Raw genomic sequence first — 12,643 nt, 5'->3', positions numbered from 1 at the left:
GAACTCAGAAATCCGCCTGCGTCTGCCTCCCAAGTGCTGGGATTAAAGGCGTGCACCACCACCGCCTGGCTCCAGTGAGATAGTTTAACAGATAAAGTCACTTGCCACCAAACAGTCCCCAGAACCTGAATTGTAGAAGATAGAATCAATTTCCAAAAATTACCCTTTGACCTATACACATATACAGTGGCATGTGTGCCCTATGTATGAATGTAAATACATACATGTTTTTTAAAGTATTTATTTATTAATGTATATATCTGTGTGAATATGTGAGTACCAGTAACATCCAGAGAAATAGGATCCCTTGGTTACAAGCAACTGCGAGCTTCTTGACATGGGTACTGAAAACCAAATTCTGATCCTCTGCAAAAACACTATTAATGACTTAATGACTAAGCCATTTTTCCAGCACCTATGGTAAATTCTTGATTGTTAAGATTTTATTTTAAATTGGATGTTCTTGGAGAAGGTGTCCCTTTAACAGGTTCCTTACCATCCTATATCTTTTTATAATCCCTGTTCCAGTTGCAGTTATTAATTACATAGTTAGGATTCAAATCTATATCTCTTGTGATAATGTTGACATCACAAGGGACAAAATAGTTTCACTTACCCACTGCCACATGGCACAGCCTGCAATGCCACCACAATGAGCAAGTCTGTGGGAGAGAAATGGGAGAGAAAGAGAAGTGGGATGGTTTGTGCTCTGTGAAGAGAGGTAGAACTGGAAATGTCAGAGTGGTGAGGAACAGCCTGATGGGAGCAGCCTGCACGCCACCTGAGGCCATGGTGATATCCCGGCCCATGCTGACTTTGAGATCCACATCTGGTTCCACTGCCCTTCAGCAGCAAGAGCCTGTGTTGAAGTCCCTGGCCATGTGGAAGTTCCTGGTCTGGGCTGCCACCTGGGATACTGTTGATGTCTAAATGCTGCAGAGAGCTGGCCCCACCCCTCACTGGGACAGTACTAGAGAGCTGGCCTCGGTGGGGTAGGTATGAAAGATCTGGCCCCAATGGTGTGAGCATGGAAGAACCAGTCTGCTCTTTTCTGGCTGCCACAGGCAGGAGAGCTGGCTCTGGTGGCACAGGCACAAGGGAGCTGGCAGGCTGACCAGCTCAGCTACCAGCCAGGCCCAGATCCAGGACTTTGGTTGGCCCACCCCAACATCTACCTCATCCATGAACCTCTGGAGTGTGTGAAAAGGCTGGCCTTACACATCCAAAGCTACAGGATCTCCATGGCACAATTCAACAACAGGATGTCTAAGAGGATTTCTGGTGAGGATCCAGTATTGATGCTATAGCAGAATCCAGAGGTCAGGAACCAGACCAATGGCTCATTGCAGTGAACACTTGCAAGTAAAAGTTGTATGGGTAAAAGAGTATATACTCTATGACACACCAAGATTTTATTCTTTTAATTATTTTCTTATTTTATTTTTTGTTTTCTTTTATGGGGGAGATTGCAAGGGTAGAGGAAAGATATGAAGGGACAAGGAGATGAGTGGGATAGAGGTACATGATGAGAAATGCACAAAGAATCAATAAAAAGTAAAAAAAATAATAATAATTTCTCTTATTCCTTGCTAGAACCCTAACTTAACACTTAGTAGTAGACACTCAAACTCTGACTAAGTATGGTGATCCTGTTTGCCTCTCTTCCCTGTCCTTGTTGTTAGGTGCTGTCTAGTACAAAACCATATCTGAAGCTACATCATCGAGTGATCTCTTCTCGCTCCTGGAGCATCTTGAGCATCTCCCATAGCAGCTTAGTTTATGACTGTCTTTCCTACTAGACTATGAAATCTCTTAAGTAAAGAATTATTCTCATATTTTCCTTCTAAGTTTGATGCAATACACAAGATAAAATAATGGTTTACTAAAGAAAGGAAGGCGGAAAGAAGGTAGAAGGGCAAAGTGAGCTATTCCATTGGATTTTCTGAATAATTTTTCTTTCATAGGCTAATGAGGAAAAAGAATATGGAATATTAGAATTATAGAATAATGAAAAGGGACTTGCTAAAACTCAAGCCAAAATTATAATCCCAGTACTTAAGATATGCAGGCAGTAGGGTTCATTATCATCCTCATCTACTCATAAATTAAAGTCTGGCCTGGGCTACATCAAACTCTCAAGAAACCAGCCAGCTAAATAAATAAATAATAAATTTGATGAAATTGTAGCCAAAGTGCATGGAAGGGGAGGTAATTAGGAACATTTGGTTGATCATGCTAGAAGAGGGCATTGCCCAATATTTGGTTACAAGACATATTTTATTTTTAGTTTTATTTGTGAGTTGAAGAGTATATTGTTAGAAAATACAATATTGTGGGTTAACAAGAGACTTGAGCCACGGTAAGCAAATTACGATTTACATCTCAGGTTTTCTGAGAGATGTCTTGTTTCCTGGTGATTTATATAATTCTGACTTTTAAAAGTCTCATCTAGCAGGGCGGTGGTGGCACATGCCTTTAATCCCAGCACTTGGAAGGCAGAGGCAGGCAGATTTCTGAATTCAAGGCCAGCCTGGTATACAGAGTGAGTTCCAGGACAGCCAGGGCTATACAGAGAAACCCTGTCTTGAAAAAAACCAAAAAAAAAAAAAAACTCATCTTATTTTCTCATTCACAACTTCCAGATTATAAATACATATCTTGTACTTTTGATTTGTAGAAAAGCATGTAAGAAAAATTCTTACATCTGTTATCTGTGGCATAGGAAGTCTTTCTTCTTTTGAATATAACTTCTGGCAAGCTTTTCCTGTAAATGTTTGAATGTGTTCTTAAGAAAGCTACAAACCCTTAACTGAATATGTGGCCACTTTTCAAAAACAGTGTGAGCTTTGATTTTCTAGCTTAGATATTAGGAAAGCCTGTCAATAAAATTGAGTCTTCAGCCTACATAGTGACATAATCTTAGCACTTGGAACATAGAGGCAGGAGGATCAGAAATTCAAGTTCATCTTTTGCTGGCTATGCAGAGTTGATGGCCAGACAGGAACACAAGAGACCCTGTCAACAAACCAAAAACCAAAACCAACAGTAATAACAATAAAAAACATGAAAATAAAAAATTAGGTTAAATTTAACTTTTTAAAAATAGTGCCTGTGTGGCCGGGCATGGTGGCGCATGCCTTTAATCCCAGCACTTGGGAGGCAGAGGCAGGTGGATTTCTGAGTTCGAGGCCAGCCTGGTCTACAGAGCGAGTTCCAGGACAGCCAGGGCTACACAGAGAAACCCTGTCTCAAAAAAACAAACAAACAAAAAAAAAACAAAACAAAAAACAAAAAAAAATAGTGCCTTTGTATTTTATTCTATTTTCTCTTTTTTTAAGATTTATTTATTTATTATATGTAAGTACACTATAGCTATCTTCAGACACACCAGAAGAGGGCGTCAGATCTCATTACAGATGGCTGTGAGCCACCATGTGATTGCTGGGATTTGAACTCAGGACCTCTGGAAGAGNAGTCGGTGCTCTTAACCTTTGAGCCACCTCTCCAGCCCCTACTCTATTTTCATAGTGCCTACTTGATATAAAAAGAGAAGATTTGGGGAGCTGTAGACATGTCTCAGCAATTAAGAGCACTTGCTGCTCTCATAAAAGATCCAGGCTTAGTTCCCAGCGCTCACATGGCAGCTAACAACTGTTAACTTCTGTTTCAGGGATCTGGCACTCTCTAGTCTCTCTTGGGCACCAGGCAGGTATATGGTATACGTACATATATACAGCAAAACACTCTTGCACATCAAATAAAAACAAGTCCTTTTATACAAAAAGAGCCAGGCATAGTGCCTGTCTGCTGGGCTGAAAACAGGCCGTCCTGTCGACCAGTGCCATGCTGGCATAGCATGGATTGCTTTTTAAATATTTCATGCAACAGCACAGTAGCACAGGCCTTTAATTGCAGCACTTGGGGAGGCATAAACAGGAGTATTAGTAAATCGAGACCATCTTTGGACACATGTCCAAAGCCTGGCTACATATGAGTGTGTTTTAAAAATAGTAAGTAAGCAAGATAGTATAGAAATCTGCGATTTGGGCAAGTTTGGCATGTTGTACTGTACTTAGCATTATAGTGGTTCATAGACTGGTAACGGGTCTGTCTCCTAGGCCAGGCTTGTGGCTAGGACTGCTGACACTGTGCTGTCTCTTCATTTGGTCTTCCATGCAACACGACAGCTTCAAGTCAGCTAGTTTGTTTGTTTGTTTGTTTTTTAATCTATGAAAAACATTTATTCAATTTCAGATTAAAATTATAAAAACCTATCATTTTGGTTTATTGTTTTAGAAAATGGAAGACATATGCCTACATGCCTACATTTTCTTTCTTTCTTTTTCTTTTTCTTTTTTCTTTTTTCTTTTTTTTTTTTTTTTTTTTTNTGGTTTTCCGAGACAGGGTTTCTCTGTGTAGCCCTGGCTGTCCTGGAACTCACTCTGTAGACCAGGCTGGCCTCGAACTCAGAAATCCGCCTGCCTCTGTCTCCCAAGTGCTGGGATTAAAGGCGTGCACCACCACGCCCGGCTATGCCTACATTTTCTAAAGGAATAAAATACTCTCCCTTGTGCTCGCTTCAGCAGCACATATACTAAAATTGGAACAGCACGGAGATTAGTACGGCTCCTGTACAAGGATGGCATGCAGACTTGTAAAGCATTCCGTATTTTTATCCGGCTGCACTTGTCATCTCTTCTTTTTGCTTGCTACATGTCTAATAAACTCACTCATTCCAAGGCAAAATAAATTTTTTTCTCCTCCCAAATATTTATGACAATATTTACAGTCTTTTTAGTTTTTAACCCAGAATTCAAGAACATTTACAAACAATTGTTTTGGTGATGTCTCAATGAAAAGCCTCTCCATTTATAGTGTCAATCAACTGGTGCAAAAAAAATTACATATGCTGTATTTTTTTTTTTAAGTGAGCAGGCTGCTAATGTATCTTGGGAGAGATAAATGGTGCTGGGGAAGAGGGAAAGAATCTGCTTTCCATGCCACAAGCAGTAAAACATCAGTTACTCCAGCTGTACCCAGCTGTGCTTTCAACCAGCAGAAGATCTGTTTAATGAGTTTTGAAGCTTTGATGGATACTTGAGCTTAGTGAAGGATTTGAGTTTCCCAGCTGAGAACTCCCATTTGCTGGGCTCCTGTCACCTTTCAGAATACCAGTACAGTTCTAATTAGCCATGTAATTACCTTTCCACAACCTTACACAGCTGTTATCTCCTGAATATGCTAGCATTGTTTCTGTTAAGTTACATCAGACCTGAGAAGTATGCTTATCAAACTGGGCCACAGTATGGATTTCAAATTTTGTTGGACCACCAGAAGTAGTAAGTTCTCTCCTCACAAATTTTAATCTTAAAATTCTTGCATGTTGGATTGCTATTGCCAGAATGTGGAAAAATCTTCCCGAATTTGGAGCAAGTATACTATCATGAACATGATCAAAGACTGTCATAAGAGTTTCAGCTTTTCACGTTTCATGGTGCTTTTATTGTAATAGAAACTCTGAACTTTGGCTGTTCCATTTGGACTACTGTTATCACCCCCTCATAGCTATCATGGAGTTGGAAGTGTTCCAAGAAATCCAACTACAGCTCAACTTACAACATGAGATCTCATTCTAGAGAGACCACTGGCTGAGATTCATAACATCTGGTGCCTCACATTTTCTTACTATACCATCTGCTGAGCAGGTTGCTACATCAGACCCATATGCTTTGGAGCAAATGTCACGTTAGTAATGCATGTTCTGATGTCTGCTGGAGTTGTCCTCTTCACCCAGTGACTCTGTCCTCATAGTTTATCATTTGATTTTCCTGCTATTTCTTTCCATATAGCAGCCAGAAGAACAAGAAGCCCAAACCTGTCCAAATTCAGAATGAGCCCCTGTCAGACATTATACAGATCAACTATGTGTCTTCCAACTAGCAGTACAATGCCAGTCTCTTCCTTAACTTTTATCTCGGACCTTCCTGAGGCAGAGGGGAACCACCTCCCTGAGGGCACTGGGCATTGGTTAAACCTTGACATTCTGGTTGGTTGCTGGAGCAGGTGGCCATGCAGCCCCTGTGAGAGTTGGAAGATACATGATCTCATCAGCTCTATCATTTGTCACTGCTGTTGAATTTTATTATAGGGATGATCAAATATTGCCTCCTGTACAAATGAATAACTCATTCTTAGGCTTATCTGTGTTACACACTGTGTGGTAGAGTCGAGTCAGTGGGACATATTTGGTGACCCAGAGATTCAAACAGTTATCTGACTCTAGGAAGATTGCTACACTATGATATAGGCATGCTCAGCAGCTAATCTGGATTCAAGAAGACTTAATCTCTTAATGTGGGAGCATGGCAAAATTCTTTAAGAGTATGTGGAACTAGAAATATATTTGGATCCATTATAAAAATATAATCTGCCATAAAGTGAGCCTTATTTAGGCCTTTTAAAAGACCTATAGCATAATCTCTGTTACAAATAATTTAAAATTCCTTGTTCTAAACTTCTCTTTTAGTAAATAAAAATGTTTTTGTTTTCAAAGTTTATTTTTCTAGGATAAAGCAGAGTATTTGTTCAAAATGGCAGATATGATGTCAGCATCTGCATGGCCCAACAAACAGAAGTACTCCCCTCCTCCCCCCGAGACAGGGCTTTTCCATGTAGCCCTGGCTGTCCTGGAACTCACTCTGTAGACCAGGGTGGTCTCAAACTCAGAAATCTGCCTGCCTCTGCCTCCCAAGTGCTGGGATTAAAGGCATGCTCCACCACCGCCCAGCAGAAGTACAACTTTTAATAAGCGATTTTTACTCACACAAACCTTGAATCCTTGACTTTGTCCTTAGAAAAGTTTCATGATTGGCTTGTATGAATTTGGTATATATTAAGAAAATTTTAACATAGAAATGCTCAGGGAAAGAGTAAACCCAAGTATGCCCATGTATTTTTCAAGGGAGAGTTACACTAAGTGTCTTTAAAATAGACACACATTGTTGGGTGTGGTGGTTGGTGTATCCCTTTAATTCGAGCACTCGGAAGCAGAGCCAGGTAAATCTCTGAGTTTAAGGTCAGCATGGTCTACATAGTAAGTTCTAGGGCAGTGAGAACTACATAGTGAGATTCTGCCTTAAAAAAAAAATCAAAAAATAAAATAAAGCCAAATGTACATGCTTGGTATCATGAAATATCTCAAAGGGTTGAATGAGATTGTGACAGGATTGGGTAGCAATGCAGCTTGACAAAGCAAAACCGCCCTAGATCACAAGTGCTGCAGAGGAAGATAATTTTTAAAATTATTTTATGTATATAGGTGTTTTGCTTGCATTTATGTCTGCACCACATTCATGCCTGGTACCAATGGATCACCTGGAACCAGCCAGTGATGGTTGTGAGCTATCATGTGGGTAATGGAAATCTAATCCAGGTACTCTAGAAGAGCAACCCAGCAACCCATTGCTTCTAAATGCTGAGCCATCTCTCCAACCCCATATGCTAGAATTCTTGATTTTCACAGGACAGAGACTCCAACCAGACTCTGAAGTGTGAGAACTTTTTTCTCTTCTCATGTCTTCTTTTTTTTTTTTTAAGATGTATTTATTTTATGTATGAGTACACTGTAGCTGTCTTCAGACACATCAGAAGAGGGCATCAGACTCCATTACAGATGACTGTGAGCCAACATGTCTAACATGCTGGAAATTAAACTCAGGACCTCTGGCAGAGCAGTCGGTGCTCTTAACCACCGAGCCATCTCTCCAGCCCCTTCTCATGTCTTCTTAATTTTCTGTCTTTCTGTCCAGCATAGGATAACTTGTTTTTATTTTTGTTAACTTCTTTTTTACCAATCAAAAGAACCTTCACCTTTTTTCCCTAAAACACTGTCATAATCACTATAAAAATAGTACTTAAGGTTGGCATGGTGGCATACACTTTTTTAATCTTTTTATTCTTTGTGAGTTTCACATTATGTACCTCAGTCTGACTCATCTCCCTCATATCCACCCTCCACCCTTGCAGCCCCCATCGCCCAAATAATACACAAAAACAAAAAAGCCTAAAAAACATCTCATTGTGGAAGCTGTAGTATGTCACAGAGTGGCCCACAGTATATCCCTCTGTCCACATATTTTCACTTACAAATATTCATTGCAACAAGTCATTGGCCTAGTTAAAGATCTCTGGTTTCTGTGACACCACTAATACTGGATTCTCACTGGGACTATTCCTGGGTATCCTGTTGTTATGTCACAGAGATCCTGCAACTTTGGATCAGCAGGACTGGCCCTTCCATGTGTCCCAACTGTTCACAGATAATATAGATTTTGGGGTGGGCCAACTCAGAGCCCTAGATCTCGGCCTCGATAGTAGCTGAGCTAGTCAGTGTGCCAGCTCTCCCTCATCTGCACCACCAGGCTAGTTCTCCAACACTGCTCTGCTAGGCCTGCAGCTGGTGAGGGAGAGGGCCAGCTCTCCCAACTGCTGCAGGTGGTGAGGGGAGGGCATTGCCTCCATACCCACGACATCTCAAGGCAGACAAGTAGTGAGGCCAACTCTCCTAGAACCTTGCCTCAGGCTGGCTCACCCACACCCACACCCACAGGGAGAGCTCTGCTGGCGGCACACATCATTAATCCCAGTAGTCGGGAGGCAGAGGCAGGTGGATTTCTGAGTTCCAGGCCCGCCTGTTCTACATAGGGAGTCCATACCAGCCAGAGATATAGACCCTATCTCAAAGAAATACCTGTAAGTGTCTCAGCATACTCTGTCTTCATGCCTTTTCAAGGTCAGAGCTTTTTTTTTAACTGGGTTACTAAGTTCAAATTAAAGCTCTCATTCTTTTTTTTTTTTTTTTTTTTTTTTATAAACATGTGTTTAGTGTGGTGTTTTGAGTGTGTGCGTCTGTCTGTCATGCGCATATCACTCTGTGTGGAAATCAGAAAACAGCCTGCAGTAGAGGGTTCTGGTGACGGAACTCAGGCTTGACAGCAACCGAATTGGCCCGCTGAGCTATTTCTCAGGCTCTTGTCTTCTGTATAAACCCTTTGTGTAATACCCATGCAGTGAGCAGTTTTTCCATTTATGTGTATATATCTATTTTTAACTCTTTAGTACATTTGTTGTTTGTGTGTGTGCATGGGTGTGGATGTGAGAGCACAGCTTGTAGGAGTCAGTTTTCTTTTTACTATGTGGGTCCCAGGACTTGAACGAAAGTTGTGAGGCTTACAATTGGAGGCAAGCACCTTAACCTGCTGAGCCAAATTGGCCCCACATATATTTCTTTTGAGAATGTTTTATCTACAAGTAAGTGAAGAGCTTACACTGTATTTCTCATTTAAGACTGTCGTTGGGCTGGAGAGATGGCTCAGTGGGTAAGAGCATTGACTGCTCTACCTGAGGTCCTGAGTTCAATTCCCAGCAACCACATGGTGGCTCACAAACATCTGTAACAGTATCTGATGCCCTCTTCTGGTTTGTCTGAAGACAGCTACTGTGTGTTCATATAAATAAAATACATCAATTAAAAAAAAAAAGACTATCGTTAAAGTTAAATCTGGATAAAACTTGTCCTTTGAGTCCTCTTAAAAAGAAAATCGTCCCCGCTCACCTCCTCCTTAGTGATGCATGTACTGCGTTCTGATGCTTTCCCCCATTTTTCCACAGCTGTGCATGCCCAAAGGGCTGTCTTTCAGAACACAAGCCGACAATAAAGAACCTCAGTTCCACTCATTTATAATTACCCGGGAAGATGGTTCTCGCACCTATGGTTTTGTTCTCACTTTTTATGAAGAAGTTACAAGTAAGCAAATCTGTACAGCCATGCAGACACTGTACCAGATGCATAACGCTGAGCAGTACAGCAGTGTGTACGCTTCATCCTCTTGCAGTATGGACTCACTGGCAAGTAGTATTGATGAGGGAGATGCAACCTCTCTTTTGAAACTTCAGCGATACAACTCTTATGACATCAACAGAGACACCTTGTATGTTTCAAAAAGTATCTGCTTGATCACACCTCTGCCTTTCATGCAAGCCTGCAAGAAATTCCTCCTCCAACTTCACAAGGCAGTTACCTCACAGCAGCCACCACCCTTGCCGCTTGAGAGCTACATCCACAATATTCTCTATGAGGTGCCCCTTCCGCCTCCTGGGAGGTCACTGAAATTTTATGGTGTTTATGAACCTGTCATCTGCCAGAGGCCTGGGCCCAATGAACTCCCTCTTTCTGACTACCCTCTTCGAGAGGCCTGTGAGCTCCTGGGATTAGAGAACCTAGTGCAAGTGTTCACCTGTGTTCTTTTAGAGATGCAGATCCTTCTCTACTCACAAGGTAGGTGTCCTTTGCACTTTGTTTTCTGAAAACAAGCACTTTTGTCCTGAACTACGTGGTGTCGTTATAGAATCAAATAACAATATGGAGTCTCTTCAGTTTTGCATTAAAAGTTTGGGCTTGGATGAGATAGGAAGTTGTAGTTTGTTTCTCTTTGAAGTGTCAGTGGCTGCAGACATAAACAGCAAGGGATCAAACGGGTTATGGTGACCAGTGTGAGTATATTTATTTTTTAATGAAAACAACCCTTTTCCTTTTTGAAAACAACCTTTTTCTAATGATACAATCATCATTAGATACATTGAGACTTGTTACTGTAAGTGACTAATGGACTTTCTGTTCTTTATAAATTGGTAAAGTGTCACATGAAAATTCAAGTGCCTTTTGAAAGGAATAAATGAAATGTTTAGCAGAAAACTTCAGACCTCTGCTTATAGGAGCATTTCATGAGTAGAAAGAGATGTGCAGGTAGAGAACAGATAGGACTGCCCCAGACCTAGCCACAGATCTGCTTATATTTCAGGTAGTTGTGTTTTTAACCTCCAGTCTCAGGAGGCTCTATCTTTATTGTATCTTCTTTTCCCAACGCTGATTTATTTAAGATACTAACAAGTTAAATTTTGCTTCACTAATGTATTTTTGATAATGAGCCTAGACTACGATACCTATTTCCATCTGCATATGAATTTACATAAGAAATAGAGCTGTTGTGTCATAATAGGTACTGAATTGTGGGCCATGTGCATTGTTGAAACTTTGGAAAATACTATGGCATTTGGATGAGCGTTTTGCTAGCTTGTATTTAGGCTGGCAGTCTGTCTCTACTGCTGCTGTCAGCTTTTTTTTTTTTTTCTCACTTTTCTTTTTTATTTTTCTATTTTAAATTATAAGTGAAACTGAGCCAAGCAGGCTATATTTATGCTTCCCCATCTTGTGTGTGTGTTGACAGCCCTCCGTGAGGTTTCTCAGTTTACCCTACATAATGTTTTTTGATAATATGTTCCAGTGTTGGTTTTTGTTATATGGGGAGTTCTCTAATGGCTTACCTAAGTTCTTCATTTTGCTCTCATTTTCTTTTTTTTTTTTTTTTTTTTTTTTTTTGGTTTTTCAAGACAGGGTTTCTCTGTATAGCCTTGGCTGTCCTGGAACTCACTTTGTAGGCCAGGCTGGCCTCGAACTCAGAAATCCACCTGCCTCTGCCTCCCGAGTGCTGAGATTAAAGGTGTGCGCCACCACGCCCAGCCTTGCTCTCATTTTCTTAGTGCTCATCATTACCTGCAAGTGCACTGCCTGCTTGTAGCTGAAAAACTTAGTAATCCTGTCCTGCTTTATTATTGTTCTACCTGGAGCGATGGTAGGATTGGAGAAGTACATGATGCCAGCTCTCAGGGTCAGATTTTAGACCACTTCAGATTCCAGATTTTAGAATTATAAATGTTGAAACAGGATGGAGAAATGTATCAGTGGTTAAGAGCAGTTGTTCTTGCTCTTTTTGCAGAAGACCTGGTTTTGGTTGTCAACATGCACACTGCAGGTCACAACTGCCCATAACTCCAGTTCCATGAGATCTGGGATCCTCTTTTGATCTCCAAGGTCACTAGGCACACACATGGAGCACAGATATACATACAAGCAAAACCCTCTTACACATAGAAGAAAATAATCATTTCTTTCTTTCTAATTAGCCCCAAGGAAGGGGGACGGGGGGCTGAGGTGGGAGTGGTTGGGTGGGAGAGGTAGGGAGTGGGGGGAAGCACCCTCTCGGAGGCAAAGGGGAGTGGGGAGAGGCTGAAGAACTCTTGGAGAGAGGATCAGGAAGGGGGCAATATTTGGAATGTAAATGAATAAAACAATTTTAATGAGTAAAATTTTAAAAAATGTTTAACCAATATTGATTTTAGAAGTCATAAAAGTCTTAGTTTCAAATTTCTATTCTGGGGGGGGGGCAAATTTGGAATGTAAATAAATAAAACACTTTAAATAAATAAATAATTTTTTAAAAAGAAAATAATCTTTTAAAAAAATGTTTAACCAATGTTGATTTTTAGAAGTCATAAAAGTCCTAGTTTCAAATTTCTATTCTATCCCTTATTAACTATAACTTCTGTAGGTGAGACTTAATTTTCAGGAGTGTTGCCCCTTATCTCTAGGGATGTCTTTGCCACCCATCCATAGTTAATTGTGAAAGTTAAATAAGAAGACCTGTATAGAATTTTTTTTTTTTTTTTTTTTTTTTTTTTTGGTTTTTTGAGACAGGGTTTCTCTGTGTAGCCTTGGCCATCCTGGAACTCACTCTGTAGACCAGGC

The 12,643-nt window shown here is 40.6% G+C and overlaps 1 protein-coding gene, 1 non-coding gene and 1 pseudogene across 4 annotated transcripts in view; 2 read left to right on the top strand and 1 right to left on the bottom strand.

Annotated features, from left to right (window-relative positions):
• The window catches only part of Dennd5b (DENN domain containing 5B), a 130,380-nt gene that overhangs the window by 29,998 nt on the left and 87,739 nt on the right, over window positions 1-12,643 (top strand). For all 3 annotated transcript variants that reach the window (XM_021189932.2, XM_029534837.1, XM_029534838.1), the window contains one exon: window positions 9,670-10,336. In XM_021189932.2, the coding sequence (XP_021045591.1) occupies window positions 9,670-10,336 (667 nt within the window). The remainder of the gene's footprint in view (window positions 1-9,669; window positions 10,337-12,643) is intronic.
• LOC115063445 lies at window positions 4,571-4,674 on the top strand. The gene has a single exon (XR_003843321.1). It is a non-coding gene; the product is annotated as a U6 spliceosomal RNA (small nuclear RNA).
• On the bottom strand, window positions 5,049-6,025 carry LOC110316090 (annotated as a pseudogene).

This window comes from Mus pahari, chromosome 2 (genome assembly GCF_900095145.1).
Source record: "Mus pahari chromosome 2, PAHARI_EIJ_v1.1, whole genome shotgun sequence".
NCBI lineage: Eukaryota > Metazoa > Chordata > Mammalia > Rodentia > Muridae > Mus > Mus pahari.
This window is presented reverse-complemented; position numbering and strand designations above follow the sequence as displayed.